Consider the following 20,396-nt stretch of genomic DNA (forward strand, 5'->3'; position numbering starts at 1 on the left):
AAATGCACCGAACCCCAACCCTTACTGAAAGATTTTTTTACAGTCACATCGTAAGTTAGAGCAAGACTCATTAAGCAACCATCCTCGGTAGGTATCAACATAAATATTTGTATTATTTCTGCATAATATAATATGATGCTACACGTGTTTGTTTTAGTGCTAAAGGATTACTTTAAAGTACGTTATTATTATAATATATAATTTCAAACAAGATGCAGATATGAAAATGAAGATGAAACACATTTCACTCTTCCATGTTGTAATACTTTGCCAATGCTTTCATTGCCTTTCTAAGCATTGTTAGGACCTTTTTACAGAAAAATAATATAAGTTAAGTGAGCAGAAGAATTGTTTGACAGCCCTAGTGGAAAAACAGAGGAATTGCTTTATTGGTAAATGGACTGGTACTCAAATAGTGCTCAATTTTAGCACTCAAAGCATTTATTACTACAAGTGTCATTCACTTAAAATCATACACAGTCACATTCATATAGTGCTTTCATCTATACGATGGATGTATTTGGGGCAGCTCAGTCCAGTATGTTGCTCAAGGAAACTTCAACACAAGGATTGTAGGAACTAGAAATGCATTAATCAAATTATGATCATTAACATGAGCATTATTTAATGTAGTCAAAAGATTGATATGGTTATTAGCACATGGTTTCAGGTTTTGCTACTTATATTGAAAGTTGGCACAACAATGAAAGAGTCCAAACTCAAACAGGAAATAAATTGTATGTCTATATAAAAGTTCTCCACATGTGTATTTTAATTAAGTCTAAACAGTCGGATCATTAAGTAGAACAGACAAAGATATATACACACCATGTCAGCTGTGCTGCGATTCAGCCAGAAATTACCCAGATATGACTTTGTTTCGTTTTTCATAACTCTGTAAAGCTACAGATATAAACAACAGCTAATTTTCAAGGAACTGGAAAAGAGAAGACACTGTTTGTTATGCACTGTGTTTCATTCACTTTTTGAAGCCTGTCAGAGAATTAACAAATTTTTAAGACCGTTATGAGATAATTGGTACAAAGTAGTCAGTAGAATAAACTGAGAACTCACTGCCTAGTTAGCAACCTAAGTGCTAGAAACTGACAGGTTGCAGACAGTTAGCACGTTGACTTGATTGAACTTTTTTCGTGTCAAAAACTTTTTTGCTGTTGTTTTTTTAATAGAAGGTATGTACAGTCAAATGAACAGAAGCCCAGTACAAAGAACACACAAATAATAACATACAAATGCACATGAACTATTATAATCAACAAGTGGCATCTTGTTAGTTGGCTAGTATGCCTTAATCTTACCAGTTATAATAGTTCACCAAGTAGCCCAAGCATCCCCAAGCTTCAAATGCCAAATATTTCACAAATGCATGCAGATAAATTTTGCTGTGCCACCTTCTGTTGTGACCTTCTCAGAACACCCACAGTTTTCTGGAAGGATATGTTAGGTGCCACATAGTTCCTTTCACCTCCAGAGGATTTGGTATCAGAACAGAAATCTCCTGAAGCAAAACTGTGACATAACCAGAAATACATATGTTTGTTTGTAATTTGGATAAACCTTTAGGTAAACCTGACTATCACTAGTCCACCCTGTAAGTAAACAAGCAAACTACAATATTGCAGTTATTCATAAAGATTCCTTCATTTTTGCCACAAGAGCAAGATCACTCTTATTTGTCTGACTTGTACAAATGTTTTTACTACGTTTTGTTTAGTTTTTTCTTTGCATTGTCTCATGTGCATGTTCTTATGTTCCAGTTTGTTGCACACTGACTTGCACACAGTCGTGTACATATATATTTATTTTGACTTTCGGACCCTCCCTTGCTTTGAGCTGAGTTTCTCCCAGTCTCTGCTGTGTATCACTAGTCTGTTGTCAGGAGAATGGATGGAGTCCGTCCCCCCCAGTGAAAACCTGGCCAGACACCGAGTGCTAACCCACTGGATAACAGATAGACACAGACACCCCACATCCCTTTTGGGGATTTGAAAGGCGGGTTTGCAGCCTGCGTGTGTGTGTGTGTGTGTTCTGAGAGCAATCCCGTGGTCGTTTGTAACCCTGGCACTCTCATAGCACCTGCTGCCCAACCCAGGCAGCCTAGTAATGATGCAGACTGATGATGTTAATAAGAAGAGGTGCCCCCCTTGGCTACACAGCTCAGGTAGGACACACGTGCCCATACATGCAAAAGCATGCTTGTGTGAGCACAAATTGCAAAAAGTAAAGGCACATTTAAAAACATTTTAGAGTGTTCTGCAGTCGTATGGTTCTTTCGTGCACATGTACAGTGCATCATATCTACGATTTTTCGGGAAGCCTGTGTTTCGTGTGCTCAGGGTGGGAAGCAGCTGAGCTGTGAAACACTATCTGTACAGAGATAAAGAAATAATAATGGGAATAAAAATGTGTTTGTGCTCGCGTTAAAAATCTTTCCGCTGGGAGGAAGAAATGGGAATTATCACATATAGGGATGTCTTCATGCATGTAGCATTACTCTGTCTCTTTTTATTTAAGAGATAAACATCAGTAATTGGTGGCTGATGTAGGTTTTCCAGGCTGCATTCACTACAGGTGTGTGTATATGTACGTAAATATATATATAAATATATCGGCTGTGTGCGGGGTTTGGTTTCACTGGATTGGAATGTTTGTTTGTGGTCTTGAGAGTTTAATCTCTTCTCTCAATCTTGGTGGCACTGTGTAGTAAAAGCTGACCAAAGCCTGCCTAGAACTAGTAGTAGTTACTTTATATGTCTGCCTCTGTGGGGTCTTCATTTTTTTATTTTGCCTCACAAATTCGGAAGAATTGATAGAGTAGCTGTGTTTATTCCGGCAATGTCAGTACAGCGCATACACACTTTCACTCTCTCCCTTTCTCCTTCTCCTTCTCCTCTTCTCTCTCTCTCGCTCGTTCCCTCTTACGAAGTAAACATATTTTGCAGAAAAGCTGACGGAGAGCTTGTTTTAACAACCTCAAGGTCAGCAAGTCAAAGCTTGCAGTCGTCACACCAGCCTGACTGTGTGTCTGCGGCCTCTGTGAGTGTGTGTGTGTGTTTGTTAGAACAGTGTGGCATCTCCATGGCAGATTTATACCTCACTGTGCACCTTCAATAATTCAATAACAGTGCCTGTGTCTCCTCCCCAGTTTTCAGTGTCATTATAGAACAGGGCTAAATGCCACCGTGCCTAGTCCGTCTCTCCATCGGTGTCTCTTTACTGCAGAGCACACTGTGTGCCCACACACACACACACACACACACACACACAAAGTACACACATTCTGGTGCGGTCCTCTGCTGCCCCTCTTTTGGTCGTGCTCCCACAGCTTAGCAGGCTGTCCCCTGTTGTAGATGTTGCTAAAAGCCTGCTGTAGTTGTCGTGTTAGTAAACCTGCTATTTTACAGCTGCAACATTTTGATCAGAATCATCTTCTCTGAACTCTGCAGAGGCCGCTATTCGCATTCAGCCACACTGAGCATCAAAATCAGTCGGTTCCGCTCTTCCCTCACCTCTTTTATGGCCTGTCGATGCCTCCTCCCTGCGGTCTGAGGCTGTTTTAACCCTCCTGACCTGTCTCTAGCGCTGCTTAGCTGTATTCTGGACATCCGTGACTCCTCTGGTATTACGGAGCTCCTTCAATCTCTCTCATCGATCCTGCTCCCCCTCTGTTGCTATGTGCTTCAACCTCTCTCTGACCCATCTTCTACTGCCTCATAGTCCTATCTAGTAATGTGCTCCATGCGATGCCCTCCCCGTGCGTGTGTCTACGCGTGTGTGCGTGCACGCATGGGTGTGTTCACCACTGACCTGAGTGATGAGTGGTGACCCTCTGGCTGGCGCCTGGCGTCCTCCTCACTCCTATTGATTAGATCTGAGGTTTCATACAGTAGCCGCCTCACGTGACACTGTCATTTACTGTCTCTCCACTGTCTCCAACCTGTCTTGCGCGCACTCACACACACACACACACGCACACACATTCATTCATTCACTTTTAGTGTCGAGCTAGCTCTCATCTGCCTAATGAATGCTAAAGGGGTTAGAGGGCTAGATTCCATATTGTATGTATGAACATACACAGGCATCCAGGAAAATGAGTTTAATTAAGAGACAACAGATGCGGCATGCTAACTGCCTGTATCGTTTAGCTTATAGCTACAGAATGAGTCAGCAGCAGAGTGAAGTGTGAGTGAGGGATCAGAGAGAAAACGAGGATACAGCTGTCGATGTTAATGTACATCTTAAGATTTGATTTGATTTGATGGAGTGCGATTTACGAGTCTTTCATTTCTCAACGTGCCAGGTTGTTTCAAGCCCTCGCAGACTTTGGTAAACAGCATTCTGAGAAAAACTAGACCTCTGTGTGTGTTTGTGGATGTGCGCGCGTGTGTGTTTATGTGTGTGCATGTGCCTCTTCCACTCAGTCTTTGCCACAGTAATGCTCAGGTTAAGTGTAGTTGCAGGCTATTATACATCATTAGGGTAAGTAAGGCTCAGGCAGCGCGGCAAGAGAAATGGACTCTTTCAGATGCTTCATCCCTCACCAGCCATGGCTGAAATAGGACCTGACGTCACGATATGCACACACATATACACACTTGCTTGTATACAGGCACAAGCTGCTACACGTTGAAAGCAGCTAGCCACTTATTCAGTCAGTCAGTCACAAATCACCCTGTCGATCAGGCAGTTTATAGAGGCTAAAGCCTCTGATTGCTGGTAGGCAGTCAGTCCTGCCTGCCACTCGCCTGCCACTGCGGAAATTAAAGCATTCCTAATGGATAGATGTAGGTGTTTTATTATGTTTTCACATTTTATGATACATGTTAACACCAGCCACGCTGGGCTCAGAGTTTGGTAATTTCTTCTAACTGCATCAATTAGAGTCGGGCGAATAGATGGGCTAGATATAGGCCTTTTAATAAAATTACAGATAAGACATCCAATATGATAGATAGGATACAATTTATTTCTGTTTTATTGTAACACTGATTAATAATGAATTTATTCTTATGAGATACTTTTGTCATCATTACATTGTATCTTGCTTAAGAGTTAATCCCAGCTGTTCCTTTAAATATTAAATTGTCACATGCAAACTTAACTGCTACTTTATTTGCCTTTTTTTTTTAATTCACATAATAATTTAAAAGACCCTGGCAATCAAACCCTGGCAAAGACACATGAAGTATACTTCACGAAGCTCAGACTAGTTTTATACAAATGTTTAGTTTTAGGCCTCAGTAGCATGGTAAGAGTGCTATGTCCTTCATTATCGCTCCTTGTTGCATTTCCTATGCAGAGGAGGTACGGCGTTGTCCTCTGCCCAGTGAACGGACCTCCAGCTGGGTTTAGAGACAGAGGCCGGCCGGGTGGCAGAGCGACAGGAACTCGGAGGTGATAGATGAAGGAGGGCAGGAAAAAGACTAATTGTTCTCATTACCGTACAAATAAAAATCAATACTTCTCAAAGCAAAGGGGAGGTGGCTGTGGTCTTGAAGGGCACTGTAGTTATTGCATAGGAGTGGATTTTGTTGGAATTACAAGCGGTGGCGAAGGAGCAGTGGAACCGATCACATTTGAATGCTAATTCCGATAAAGGACAGTTAGATTAATAGATGTGGCGATTCCAGCGCTGGTCCTTCTTCGCATAAAAGCAGTGGGGGTGTTTGAAGTTGAAGTTTTAAATGCAATTAAATGAGAAAACACACGGTAAAAAAAAAAAAAAAGAGGGGGGTGATATTTCCCCAATTTTTCCAAATTAAAGCAGGAAATTTCATTACCAGGGGAGCATATTTTACACAGGCAATTACAAGGTTAATACATCTTCAACATCCCCCCTTAAAGTCCTCATATATTTGCTTTGGGATTTTGTTCTTGCATTTTAGTTTAATTGGCTATGCAGAGGCTATGCAGAAGGTGTAGTACACAAAAAAGCACAACACAGTTACGCACACACACAAGTAATCAAATGCATAAGGTTTGTATGCATTAATTCCCTAAAGAGATATAGTTAACCTTATCAAGACCACTACACATATAACCCTAACCAACTTTAACCTGAGTCAGTCCTCAGAAGTATAGCTGAAACAAGCTACATCCACATACACATATACACACATACACAGACTGGTTCTGCATAGAGTTGCAGTAGCATGCTCGCAACAGAATGTGTACATTGCTCAAACAAAGTAGCTCTGGTCTGGTTCTCTCTGATACCGATGACAGCATGGTGTGCATGTATTTCTGTATGTTTGTGCATACATATATGCTGTATATGCACCTTTATGTGAATATAATAGTTCCTTTTGTCCTACAGTTCACATACAAAGTAATTGGAGCTGGTCTACAGAGCCCATATACACCATTTAATGCATCATTTCATAGACTCACTAAATATTTAGCTAAACACTTTAAGTTTTCAGAGAAAGCTCTTAACATGTGCCTCCAGTCAGCACTCAGTTTTATGAGAAATAATTGTTGTAAAGTTTAAAATACTAAACTGGTTTATGCTGTAACGTGTCAATACCAGGCTTTCTCCCTGTCAGGTTGTTTTCCTCTGATTTAGCCTGTCTTACTTCCATAGAGACAGCACAGTGTATGATAGAAATTCAACAGTGAAGCAAATTGGCAGAGCCACAGAGGGCGGATCGACAGCGAGAAGACAAGCTGGGAAGGAGGCGGAGAGCAGAGGAGGCAGTGTGAAAGATAGAGAGCGAACGAGATGGAGATGATGATGGAGGGAGAGAGAGGCTGTGGTGGTTTATATAACATCTCCAGGATGGTCTTTGGCATGCGTCAGGGGGCTGAGCCATCAATCACTCCATCTGTGTAAAATCACGAGCTGACTCCAATATTGCTAAATATTTATACTGTCACATACACACAGGCGTGTAGATGAAAAGAGCCATTCATTAGGGCCTTCTCAGGCCTGTCAGCCTGGAGATGGAGATTAGAGAAGCAACCTCCCACTGCGCCTGCCTCTCCTCTCACCGAGCTCCTCAGCCCTATATATAGAGCCATCAGGACGATAAATATCTCCAGCCTGCCTCTGTTAGGTAAATACCCAGTAAATATGGCAGGGAGGATCGGAAACTAAGCTAAACAGACCTGTGTGCCCGAGAGTGTGTGTTGTGGACGCGTATGAGTCACTGAATGAGGAACAATAAGGGCTTGTCATACTATATTTTGTGTGGATATACTGTGTGGATGGCCTGGCTTTGAATTAGCTGGCATCAGAGATGTTCTAGTAAATAAGAAGGTGGCTAAACTGTTACTTCAACCAAAGATGACATGCCACTGGACTGTTTATATAAAGTGAAAATCAGCTCTGTGTTCAGCAAAGCATTACTGTATGAATTTCCTCCTCATTTAAATCTGTCATCGTGATACACCTTGGTCTGTGACTTGCCAGGATCCAGTGTTTTTGGTACTTTGCCAAGCTTGACCTTCTTTTATTATACTTTATGAAATGGCAATACAATTCTAATGTGCTGTCTTTCCATCATTGCTTATTTGCAGCACACATTGTGTTGTTGCTCCAGACAAACTGCTTTGCGTGCTTTTGGTGTCACAATAGCTGATTTCCAGTATCTACAGTATATTTTGTATGATACTAATTTTCTTCATTATTGTGAAGTTGGTTGATGGTGGTAATTGTGCCATTAAATCAGATGTTGCACATGAACACACTGTAAAAAGAAACCACCACCAAACCCTTACAAGTGAGAAGCTGCTGCATTGTTTAGCAGCTTTGTCTGAAATTGATTACTATCATTGTACAGATGTTACTATGTCATTTTCTGTCATTAAGACAGTTAACCAGCCAATCCTTTAAGCTAACATAAATATGAATAATACCACCTTGGACATATTTGACTATTTTCCTACATTTCACACACTCTTAGTTTAAATGCTCTACAGTTAAGTAAAGAAAATGTTTGTGAGCTGAAACTCTAATTGCATTTTTAAATTAGAGCTTTTGGACAAAGAAAATAATTCCTGAATGACTGATGGCTGTTGTCAAGCTTGAAGATTTAGGCTTCACTTTGTTTCCTTTTCTGGGCCTCTGTACTTAGATTTTCTAAAGCATTCTGCTTCTGTCTCTTTGTTTATTCCCTTTCTCCCTCAATCCAATCGAGACCACTTTGACTTCATTTCTCCACCCAGTTTTTTTTTAGAAATTTTGAAGCAAGCCATTATGTTGCGATTATTCACTTCATCCGCCTTGACGGACCTCAGATCACTGCGCGGTTCAGGCCTTGGCAACAAAAAGACATCAGCAACATCATCTTCACACTGTAATTACCAGAATGGGGGGAAAATTTCATTTTGATTAGTGAAAAAGCTTTTATTCTCAAACTCACATCCATAATTAATCATTAAATCATGGGAGAGTGAGTGAGAGGGATAGATAGGGGGACATAGTGAAAGGACTGCAGAGGGATGGATGGAGGATGGGAGGGAGGGAGGTAGCAAAAGAGAGAAAGGGAAAGGCATGCAATTATCTGCAGAAGTTCGACATCCTCAGTAAATCCACAGAGCCGTCTGACATTGCTAATTAAAGAAGCAATCAAAGTTCCACCTCCAGAGCTTTTGAGAGAAAGACGAGAGAGAGTTAGAAGAAGGAAACAGGACAGAGGAATAGAAGGAAGTTCTAATGGGGGAGAGTGAGGGGGGGAAGGAGGGGGAATATGGGAAAGAAAAAGTGTTATGATCTTTGTTATTGTTTCATATGTCAACCTCCCCTCTTGGATTCTTTATTCTGTTTCATTCTTTGCTACTTGCATCTGGCCATCACACTGTGATCATTTCTGACCTTCATCTGGAGAGTGCAAATAGCTGTGATTTACAGCATCAGGGAAATAACCGGCACTCCAACAAAAAGTAATACATTAGTCATATCTGGTTACTCATTTTTAAAGTTGAAATGATGTATCTTCTGATGCTTTTCTAGGCCACATAATCAGTGATGTAACCTGCAGTCATCAGGTGTTTCAGGCCTTTCAGCACCAGACGCCCTCTCACTGACAACCCTGCTGAGGTTGATCAGGCCTCACTTTGTGCGGCTGTATCAACCTCCCACACGTTTGCTTTTCTTTTCCTTTTTTTCATCTGCAGCCAACCAGATGAATTCTCAGCAGCCCGTGTTTTGTGGTACATGATGCTCATGTTGTGATGTAAAGCATACCATTGATCTTGTGGAGGGATGTCCTGTGAGCCAGTGCATCCTGCATCAGCTCTACTGGCTAACAAAGCCTTCGTATTTGCACTTATTAATTTGAAAGTCCTCTGCATCTGGTCTTCCAGGAAGTGATTAGTACCGGTTTTTCTTGAAACATCTAATGATAGCTGCTTGCCCAGGTCGCCCAGTAACTGACAGCACTGTCATTTATTACTTATTTATTCTTCTGTAAGGCCGTTTTTTTCCTTCTGTTTTGGTTCATTAAGCTTTCAAATGTTTAACAGTCTTCGCCTAATTTCTAAAAGCAGGTGTCCGAACATGACTTTTCCTGTCTTGTGAAAAATGTGCAAACAAAGCACTGTTACCATAGTTTCTTGCAAATTCTTTCCAAAATTAAAAGAGCACATAAAAGAGCATAATTAGTACTTGCTTTTATATCTTTGTGGCTCAAATAAAAATCTAGCCTGTTTCCAAAGAATGTATTTAATGACACTTACTGAAAATAAACACTTATTTGCCAGACTTTAACTAACTCATTAACTACATGACACCAGCAGCTCTTTGAATGGTGAAATAGAAAGGTAAAGCTGTGTCTTTTTTTTGTCTTGCTTTTACTCTTTCACTTTTCACCTCTCTGTCTCTCTCCCTCCTCTCCCTTCGGGGGCACATGGGGGGACATGAAGTAGATGGAGTTAGTGTGGAGCAGATTAGACTCACACTGGGTCATCCTCTGTCAGCAGAAAAAGAGCTGAGAGCAGGACACCAACCTGTGTTTCCTCTGACCACATACTCTGTTTGTGCGTGTGTGTGTGTGCATTCGTATTTCTCACCTCTTGAACCCTTTCAACCTCAGTTGTTCGACTAGTATATTTTATTGTTCAGTGCTTTAGATGTTATTACAGTTAAAATAATTTTGGTTATTTATTTTACACTTTCATGTCAGACATGAAAGTGTAAAATGTTCCTTGTGTTCCTAATCAAACAAAATATTGGGTTCTAGAGTCTGCATTTGAAGTTTGTGCAACCGCCATATAGCATTGCTAACCAAGAAAGCTAATGGGAGCTATCTTGGTTAGCAAGCTCCATCAATAAACAGGGTGAAACTGACCCAGTTTACTGTTTGGTGCTAAGTAACAGGTTAATGAAAGTTTCACTAACCACAGAGTGTGAGGTTGTATTTGACAGCAGACCACATTATTTGTCAGTTAGTGTAATTAAAAATGCTTCAAAAGGCACCGATGCTTCAACACCACGATGTGGCCCAGTTCAGTCTGTTAGCAGAGGGGAGACCTAGCAGACAGCTGCTTCTACAGCTGCCTGTATCATGACAGCTGTCAATCAAAGCACCCCCGCCCCTAAAGCTGCTTCCACACTGGAAAGTGATTCACAGCAGTGTAGCTACCAAACACCAGGTGGCTGACATTCAGTGACTTCAAGCGGTGGGAAAAACCACCAGTGAAAATGGGCGGGACCTAAGAGAAACGTTTCTCTTCCAAGTGAGTGAATAAGATGACTACCAATGAGAGTGTAGGATACCATGACTGACATATAATGTGGTAGTAAATTAAATTAGAGGGTTACCTAGACAACCAACACCTGAAATGTCCTCAAGTGGCCATATGTCAGCTTCAGAGAGCTGTGCGACAAGCAAATCACATCCAGTGTGGAGCTTAAGTCTTAACAAAATCCAAAACAGCTTGGAATAAAAAACTTTAAAAAAGACTTCACATAGAGTTGTTATGTGGGGGGGACAAGAGAAAATGAAGCAACCGGCTTCATTTTTCAGCCCTGGGGGTTGCTACTTGGGTGGCAAAGTGGTGCCATGTTGCCTCACAGCAAGAAAGTTCTGGGTTCAAATCTGCTGCTTTGTCCTTTTTTTAAGGTCGCTTGTCTCTCTGTGTTACATGTCGACGGTATACCCTGCCTTTCAGTCTGTCAGCTGGGATATTCAGCCCCCCACGACCCCAGTTGAAGAAGCAATTAAGAAAATGCTGGAAAATTGTGGGCGGTTTCTTGAATTTCTTAAGAGAAAATGAGACAACACTTTGATGCTTTTCATTGAAACTATAATCAGTTAAAACATATTATGCTACTCTTCAGCTTTTCTACAGTGGATTCTAAGCTTGTACTTTTTTTAATTGTGGATTAGAAATACCAGGTCCTTGATTATATGTGGCTGACATTTAGTATATGCTCTGAAAATACAACTAATTTGAATGTTTGTTCTGTTGCGTGTGTGGGAAGAAGTGTAATACATTAGCAAACATCCACATTTTTTCTGTTTTCTATTGTGTTGTATTAGTTTTGAGGTGTTTTTTTTGTCTTCAAGCCATTGTTTGAAATTGCAAGCTCATAAAAATCTGTAGTTATGATTTTCAGATTTTTGATGTTGGTTGATTGATTGATCTGCTTACCTTCCATAGTCCACAGGACAAAATGGACAGACAGAGGGGAAAACATGAAAGGAATAATTGTGGTTATTTACAGCTCTCCTGCCAGAGCTAAGCTCTTCTCTCAGTCTGGGAACATTTAAAACAATGAAAGTAAAAGCAGCCTGTAATCTATAAAAAAACACTTAACCTTTCACAGGAAGTAGGGAACACAATAGAGAGCACATAAAACATAACTTTAGTGGGCTGGAGAAAATACAATAGTAAATACCAATGTAGTCATTCATTTCTGTCACGATTAATTATGAAAAAAGCATTAAACATTTTCTTTAAGGTCCACCTAGTCACTGATGGATTCACATTGGCCCTCAAAGTCAGTGTATTGGTGTTACAGCCCAGAAGGTCCCCTGTCAGTCTGTGGCCTCATTCTCTTGTGTTTATTCGTCCTTGGAGTGAGTTCAGTGTGCCTCCATCTCTCTCTCTCTCTGCCCTGTCCACCCAGTGTCAATCTGGATGCTGTATAATTGGTTGTTTTTTGGTCTGCCGGCCTGTCCCTCCTTGGCATTGATTCATAGCATTTGTAAAGGTGACAGTAGCGGCTGTCCCTATCAGACAAAGTAGAGTCATCGCTAGCTGGACCTCGGCTGACCTGCTAGTTTGTCCACACACACTCAGGCACGCAAACACACACCTGCCCATACGTAGAGATGCATAGGAAACACGTGTGTGAATAAAGTCATTCAGAAAGTATAAAACTCAAGACAAAAGTAGCATACATGTGTGTTTTTTTTAAATTAAGATTAATTATATTAAAATGCATTTAAAATTTAAACAAGGAAAATGCACGTGCATATAATGGCATCAAATGTTTTACAAAAAAGCGATATAACCACCATGCCATGTCTACTAGATTTCTGTGTGAAATATATCTATATTTAAAGGATTTATTCTTGAGTTAAAGCCAAACATGTTTTGTGCATGGACTGTATATAAAGGATGGACATATCTTCTTTAAATTTGCATTGTCTCTAATGACCAGCAGGGGTCGATTCCTCTGGTTGTAAAATGAAATCAGAATATGAAGACGTCTAAGGGAAAATGAGCTCACTGCCTACTTAATATATGACCAAAGTAAATACTATTAAAAAAACATCATGTTAATGCTGTAAATTGCGGTTTCCAGCAAAAATTTAAAAAAGGAAGATAAAGTAGGATGTGCCTTAGGACAGGCCTGCTTTGTAACTGTCATAATGCTACTGTATGAGCGTGCAGTGTCTCGGTTTCAAATTCAAGCTTTAAGCACCAATAAGTGATTCATAGTGGGTGAGTTCGTTATACAGTGCCACGGTTTAATGTAGTCACATTTCCGTGACCTTTGACCATTAAAATTTAATCCCTTCATCTCTGAGTGTTTTGGCCAAATTCAAAGAGTTTCCAACAGGGCATTGAAGAGTCATAGTACTTAAGAATGGAGGGGACTTATGTATGTAGGGATAATACAGAAATGTTGCCATCATGTAGCCAAAATAAATAAAGTACACACAAATATACATTTATATGCATTAAAATAGTCACATGTGCACAGACATCCATGCAGACACACTCTGAACATCATCATATGCAGGCCATCCTCGGTGACCTGGATCCACCCAGAAGTGATGCTTTATCTACTTAACAGTGTCACCTTCAAAGGCTTCTGACACAAACGCACACACATGCACGCTCACAAACCACCTCATCTGTAAAAATCCCTCCACAAATAACAGCCACATGTGTGTCAGGTTTAGGGGTCTCCATCTTTTTAAGGCACCGGCTTCATATCTATAATTGAAGGTAATCGGCTGGTAAAAGGATTGTAAAGGGTTTTGTGCAAAATTCCAAAAATAAGCTGGCTTTTTCATGGTCCTGTTATTGACCTTGTAATTGATTTGGTGAGCTTTTTTTCCCTGTCTTGTGTTATAGTTTGATACCGTATAATTGACTTTGCTTGCTGTGGTGTCTATTCAGGTTGATTTCTTTGTCTTCTATACTGTCAGCAACCACTCAGGACTTGCTCTGGGTTACTTCCAGGTTAAAGTGAGGGGTACAAATTTGAGTTAAGGATTCTGACTACTGCGAGGTCCTGATGAATATAACAAGACTCACACTGTGCTCTCCCCTGATTACATGTGTATGTGCAAGTAAGCTTGTATTCACAGCACCCTGACCTGTGTTACCGTGAGTGTAATTGATTGTGTGTGTGCTGGTGTCTCGGTGTTAAGGTTAATTTCTCTAACTGCTGGTAAGTGCTGTCTGACCGCTCCCTTGGCGGCCTCTCCGAGCTAAAGTAATGCCACTTAGAGCCCCTGGGCCCCCACCGCTGGCCAGCGCATTGATCCGCTGATCAATAATCACATCTGTACCATACACCGTGTGGGTGAGGCTTCTGCGCTGATGCTTACACACAGAATAGTGTCTAGAACAAAGTGTCACCGAATGGTTATCAAACTGGGGTCTGAGGGTCACCTAATGGTCATTGAAGTGGTTCCAGAGGAGCCTCCAAGCAAAATAAGGTTATGTTTAATTCCAGTAGCGTTTCATTTCATATGAGGTTATCACGTTCTGAGACCAGAGTCCTTTGCAGCACATTTCTCCCCATACAGTGCACACAGTTGTGTTCTCCTCGGGTTATTTTCTGATCATGCTCCAACAGTTAATCAAACAGTGAACAATAGCAGGCATTATAACAACTTCCTGTAAATTGTGCTATTGCTTCTTAACAGTAGACATCAAATGTTATCAGGTAGATTTTGGGAGCATGAGTTTATTCTAACAGTGCAGCCAGGTCTAATCCCAAAAAGAAGTCGTGCCGGCAGTCCTGTATGCTCTCTAGTATTAATTGGAAAAAAAAAACTAGAAAACTGGCATTTGATTTAATACTGATCATCTTTTCCTTACATGTATCATACTGTTCTCTGCTCTTCCTCTCGCTGATTCTTCCATATTTCTGTTTGCTTTGCAAATTCTTCTATAAACTAGTCATCTGATAGTTCAGTAAAAGCACCATCACCCCTGTCGTCTGATATAAGAAGTGAAATGCTTCCTCAAATATACAATGTTATATCCCCTGTACAAATTCATTATCAGCATTAAAAGCATGCCTAAAGATCTTTTTGTTTCTTTCGATTTGGAAATGAGAGTGACATCATCACCTGTCTGTGTGTCCTTTTCTTCCTCCCGTTCTTTTATTCTTCTCAGGGAGCCTCCATCTTGTCTCAGATCACAGCCAATAAAGCAGCCTGCACCTCTCTCTCTTTCTCTCATCCTCTCTCCTTCTTCCTGTTAAAGGAGTCAGTCAGTCAGAACACTCAAAACACATATTAAACAGGCATCAGCCTCTCGCCGGGGCCAAATCACGCTGTTCAAATGTTGTTCTTCCACCGGGAGCGCAGGACAACTGAAGAGATGGGATCTGCAACATTAACTTGATTCACGGCTGCGGCGACTGAGTGACACTCCATAAACCTCAGCGGGCCGCCGCTGGGCCCCGCCGACAGCACCCCATGGCTAATGTGACACACACTAGCAACGCGTAGCCTCGCCACCCCCACAGCACAACACCAACACATTTTTGCAGCACAGCAAGCACACGCAGAGACAAATAGGAATAGGAGCGCATGTGGTAGAGACACACATCGGTAAAGCCTGACCTTAACCCACAATGCTGACATAAACAACACGTGAACTTAGAGATTCACACAAAAACTGGCAGAGACTGAGCTTTAGTCACCCGAGCTTGTATTCATTAGTTTCTACACTAATGTGCTTTTTCTCTCCCAAAATCACACACACACTCTTACAAACAGGTTCTGTGGTGCAGTGGTAGAAACTGAACAGCCACTGAGTTATTGTCCTCTCCGGCCGACCTCTCAGCTCGAAGCATTTTGGTGTAGGCAGTTAGCATTGGCCCTGTAGCTCTGTGTAAATAGCTAACCTCTGCTGCTCAAAATGCCACCTTCTTCTGGCTGCCTTTGACAGTACTGACTCCTTCCACACACTAACTACAGCGCTTGTCACTTGGGTTACAAATAGCAGGGCCTGAATTGATATTTACTACACAGACTTGTTGCCTCTGTGCTGCAGTGCCACAATAATTTTTTCTTTTTTTTTTCGTGTTTTGCCCTTAAACAAATGCATAGTGTTAGCTTTACCTGCATATGTAATGAGATAGATGTATAGTGTAGATTTAGAAAGACACTTCTAACATGAGAGGAGAGACTGAATAAAGAGGGTTAGAATCAGGGAGTTGAATACTCTACTTATGAGTATTTAAGCTGTAATGCACAATGTATACTATATATCCTTCTAAAAGAAGAGTGCTGCTCCCTCTTAACAAAGCTGCAGTCTGATTGCCCTCTTCATTAAAGTTACCGTTCCATGTGGAGAGGAAACATCTTGATTTAAAGAGAATCACCTTGTCCATCTACACTTTAACTGCTACACTACCTCTTCAGTCCTCTATTATGAGTTTCTTTTCTTCTTTTATGTGTATATTCATTTGTTAATTCATTGTCATGTCATTAGCATTCTGCATAAATCTGTCTTTTGTCCCGGCTTTCTCCTTTATATACCTTCCCTCTAAAATAAATATGGCACGTGTGTGTGTGTGTGTGTGTGTGTGTGTGTGTGTACTAACTTTTTACACCTTGATTTGGTAGGAATTCCCATTTTCTAACGCTTAGAATAAAAGTTTTATATTGGAGACACAGATAAACAGCTAACTTATAACAAAGCTAAGGTTATTAATAATTTTAAAGCCTTAATCAAACTTGTGTTGCCAGAATAGACAATATATAAAAGATCCACTTAGCCATGGCTTATTGTCTGTTTTAAAACCTTGATTTTGGTATTTTTGGTTGCCACCAGAGCCAGACGTGACCATATAGTTGACCCTTAAAAAAAGGGCGAAACACTAAGTTATCAGCTAACGTTAGCAAACCCGTCTATGTGGGTCCAAAAAAGAGACACCTGATAATTAACGCTAAGAAACAAACAACTCGTTTACTAGAATTTCACAATTTCTAATTGGAGCTCAGATTTCTCAGATTTGTTCGTGTTGCGCTGAATGACACAGAAAGCTGTGTTACTTGTTGAACAATCAAAAATACTCAAAAAGGCAGCAAGACTGTAAATACACTTAAGAGGTTTTGTTTAAGTGACTTGTGGCGAGGTCTTACAGAAAGCTAGTAGCTACAGCTATAGAGACCAGGCTTTGTGCCAGGCTCTAAACAATTTCTTCTATGAAGTTGGGAGTTTTAACTATATATGGATGTATTTTTGGCAACCAAGCAGCAACCTTCAGGACTAAAAACTGAAACCAAAGCACGCTGCAGTTCCTCAACCGGCCACGTAAGCCTTGCTTCAGACAATCATTGGAGCCATTCTCAAGTGGCTTTTTTAGAATGAGTACATTTCTTTTGCCCTCGAGGTTGCTACTTGGTTGCTAGAAAAGGCCAGACTGTATTAAAAATCTTTAACTTTGTTGCCTCCAACTAGAATTTTCTACTCTATCTATCTAAGCCTTAATAGTTCACTCTTTTGTCAGAAACAGTTGCAACACATAAAGGGTTCTCTGTTTCCTTTCATTCACCTACAGCTGTGTAAAATGTTGTTTATTCCAAAAGCACCTTTGCAGTATTATCTGTTTTGCTGTCACCAAAGAATGAATGGTCACTTTCTATTTGGCTAGTAAGTGTGGGAGTTAAAACTAATGTGTCTCTGGTCGTGTTTGAGGAGGACGTGGCACCGTTGGGTCAGAAGCTGTTTGCGGCATAACTCTGACTTTCTGATCACATTGTCCACCCTGTGAGTGGAGGACATTAAATGTTAGCTGTAGATAGGAATATCAATGATTGATGAGTTTTTTTCCTTTATGTACTGTGAGATCTGTATGATCTTGCGTGTTGCCCTTGGGTGTAAACCTTGTACCTCCAATGTTAGCATTTTAGAAACTTTAGAAAGAAAGAAAAAAGAAGAAGAAAGGAAAGTTTTATTTCCTAAGAAGTTATGATTTTTAGAAGGATATTAAAAGTCTTTCCTATGAGGTTTGTAGAACCAATGTACATTTGAAGTGACAATATATGTTTGTTTGTTTTTTTACAGTTATTTTACATTAAGTTCATTTGCACTCAGCAGCCTAGGTGTGAGAGTCCCTTTTTCACTCTCTCAAATTCCCATTTTTCTGCATAGATTAGTCTACAAGTGTCTAAGCCAGGCGCTGTTTAAACAATGGCATTTCTAACACTGTTCCTATCACCTTGGAAACGCCATGGCAACCTGTGATCTGAGAGGGCACAGTGTGGCTCAATTAGCACCAGCCGTATCTCACCGCACTCTCCCGCCAGAAGAATATCTCCATATTCTGTCTCCTTTCATGCATTAAGTGACACAAATACGTGAAGTGTTACATCACCTTTTATGTCAACTTTCCATGTAGTTTTCCTCTCTCTCTTTTTTTTAAACAGTGATGGATGCACACACACATAGGAAAGAAAGAATAATATATGCATTGCCATGTGTGGTACAGACAGTAATTGGCACTCCTCATTTGCCACTTTTAAATGAGATCCTGTCCATCTAGCCACTAAATGACTTTCATGTTTTTATGCTGTGACTGGGCTTCAAAAAGATTCTTTGTGTCATACTGGCTGCTAGAATGACAGGAAGGTTGCAGTCACGCTCAGGCACCTTTTTCCTTCTTTAATTTCTAGCAGTCTGGTAAATGGAGCTTCTTTATGTCATTATTGGCTACTTATAACAAACATATTAACTAATAAGAAATGCATCACTGTGTTTCCCAGGTATCGTGTCCAAGTCCTTTGAGTGTCGTCTGAAAGGCCAGGGGGCTACATTTGTGGAAGCAGAGGCTATGGGCTCCCCTTTGCACAGGAAAGACTCTTCTGAGTTACCCGGCCATGACGAGATCCAACAGGTCATCATCATCCAGGGCTATGGTGACGGAGAGGTGGCTATCGACCAGACCCTCGAGGAGTCAGCCGCTGCCACCCTGCAGACGCTGGCCATGGCCGGCCAGGTGGCCGAGGTGCTCCACATCACTGAAGACGGACAAGTCATAGCCTCGGGCAGGGAAGTGGCATCCGCAGGAGCCCACCTGGCCGGAGGCAGCACCCAGTACGTGGTCCTGGAGTCAGGGGAGGCCAGAAAGGAGTTTCAGGCTGTGGCCAGAGGAGGGGTAGCAGTCGCAGCTGCTGCTGGACAAAGTCACATTGTCTCAGAGTCCTCCACAGCTCTCGATGCTCTGCTCAGCGCAGTCAGCGAAATGGGCCATCAGGAGGAAATACAAGGAGAGGCAGCCATCGTTCATGAGGTCTTGACCCCAGAGATAGCTGAGGCTGTGCAGAGTGAAGTGCAGGGGGAGGTGAAGCAGGCGGAGGAGGGGCAGGTGCAGGTCATCCAGGGGACCGGCCAGGAGGACATGCAGGAAGTGCTGCAACTCGCCGCGTCCCAGATGATGAAGGAAGGCCTTACCCAGGTCATCGTCAATGATGAGGGCACGCACTACATTGTGACTGAGCTGGACAACTGCACCTTACAGGTGGAGGGAGAAGTGTATGGAGAGGCCGGGACAGGTGACGGGGAGGTGCACCAGGCGGAGCAGCAGACAGGAGAAGAGATAGTGGTGTACCTGGATTGAGCTGCTCGCAGTATCGTCCTGGAAGGGTAGAGGAGAGAGACATCCCTGAAAGATTCACATTGGGCATTTTATTTCACTTCCCCTGTTTAGCTATGTTAAAGCTCACGTTAGCCCAGATGTTGTGTTTTGCATTGTCTCTGTTTGATTTCACCCTGCCTCATTCACTTTGTACATCACTTCTACCATCTTCTCTTGGGCTACACTGAACTCAGGTTAAACATCGTTTATTAAAAGCGACAGTAAAGCAAAGAGGTTTTGGTGCTAAGCGAGCTAACCTGCAATCCACACAGCCGCCAAGACTGCTTTAATTAATTAATGCAACTTAAGGAAATGAATGAGTACACATTGTCGTGAAATATTTTTTACAATGCTTCTAATGTGCTAAGAGTTAAACAAGTTATTCTAAAGAAAGTTTATCTTTTCATTTATAACAGAGCTAACAGGTTTTTTTCTTGCTTTTTGATTTCTTTGTGGTACATTTATGTTGCAATTTTAAGTTTTTCTGTAGCAAAATAGATTGTTTTTTTCTTTTGATAAGGCAGTGGTTTAATTTGTGTGAGTAATCTTTTCTTTTTCTTCAAATCCTTTTTGTGTGTGTGTATGTGTGTGTACTATTAGTTCCAAATCAGTAATACGATGAATGAATTCCCAAATGGACCTTATACATATTTTCTGTGTAGCAAAAAGCAAAGCAATGACAATTATACATTTTAGATTTTTGACAGCCCTTCATTGTGTGGAAGGCCTGTTTCAAAAAAAAAACAACAACAAAACATGAGTGCAGTTTCATTTTTGACAATAAAGATTGAGCCTAATTTTTAACAAGTGTGCCCACATTTGTTTTCTTGGCAGTTAGCGCTGTTGATTGTTATGTCAGCAGCGCGATGCTATCGTGCATACAGTGCAGCAGCATCGTACAGGCGACATGCACATACATGCATCAACTGATGGTTCCCATCAAGCTTTCTGATCACTAACACCGTCATTATCATCACCATTATCATTATCGTCATCATGATCACCATCATCCTAATCGTCATCCTCTCATCTCGTCCCCCCATCAGGCCCATTCTGCTCATTGCATTTTTTTTCTCTCCCACCCCCCCCCAGC

General features: G+C 41.3%; 1 protein-coding gene across 2 annotated transcripts in view; it reads left to right on the top strand.

Moving 5' to 3' along the window:
* Positions 1-20,091, top strand: part of znf407 (zinc finger protein 407) — a 152,754-nt gene extending 132,663 nt beyond the window's left edge. For both annotated transcript variants that reach the window (XM_031748177.2, XM_039619990.1), the window contains exon 10: positions 18,432-20,091. In XM_031748177.2, the coding sequence (XP_031604037.2) occupies positions 18,432-19,285 (854 nt within the window). In that variant the 3' untranslated portion in view covers positions 19,286-20,091. The remainder of the gene's footprint in view (positions 1-18,431) is intronic.
* The last annotated feature ends 305 nt before the right edge of the window (positions 20,092-20,396 follow it).

The sequence above is a fragment of the Oreochromis aureus genome, linkage group 11, assembly GCF_013358895.1.
Source record: "Oreochromis aureus strain Israel breed Guangdong linkage group 11, ZZ_aureus, whole genome shotgun sequence".
In the NCBI taxonomy this organism is placed as follows: domain Eukaryota; kingdom Metazoa; phylum Chordata; class Actinopteri; order Cichliformes; family Cichlidae; genus Oreochromis; species Oreochromis aureus.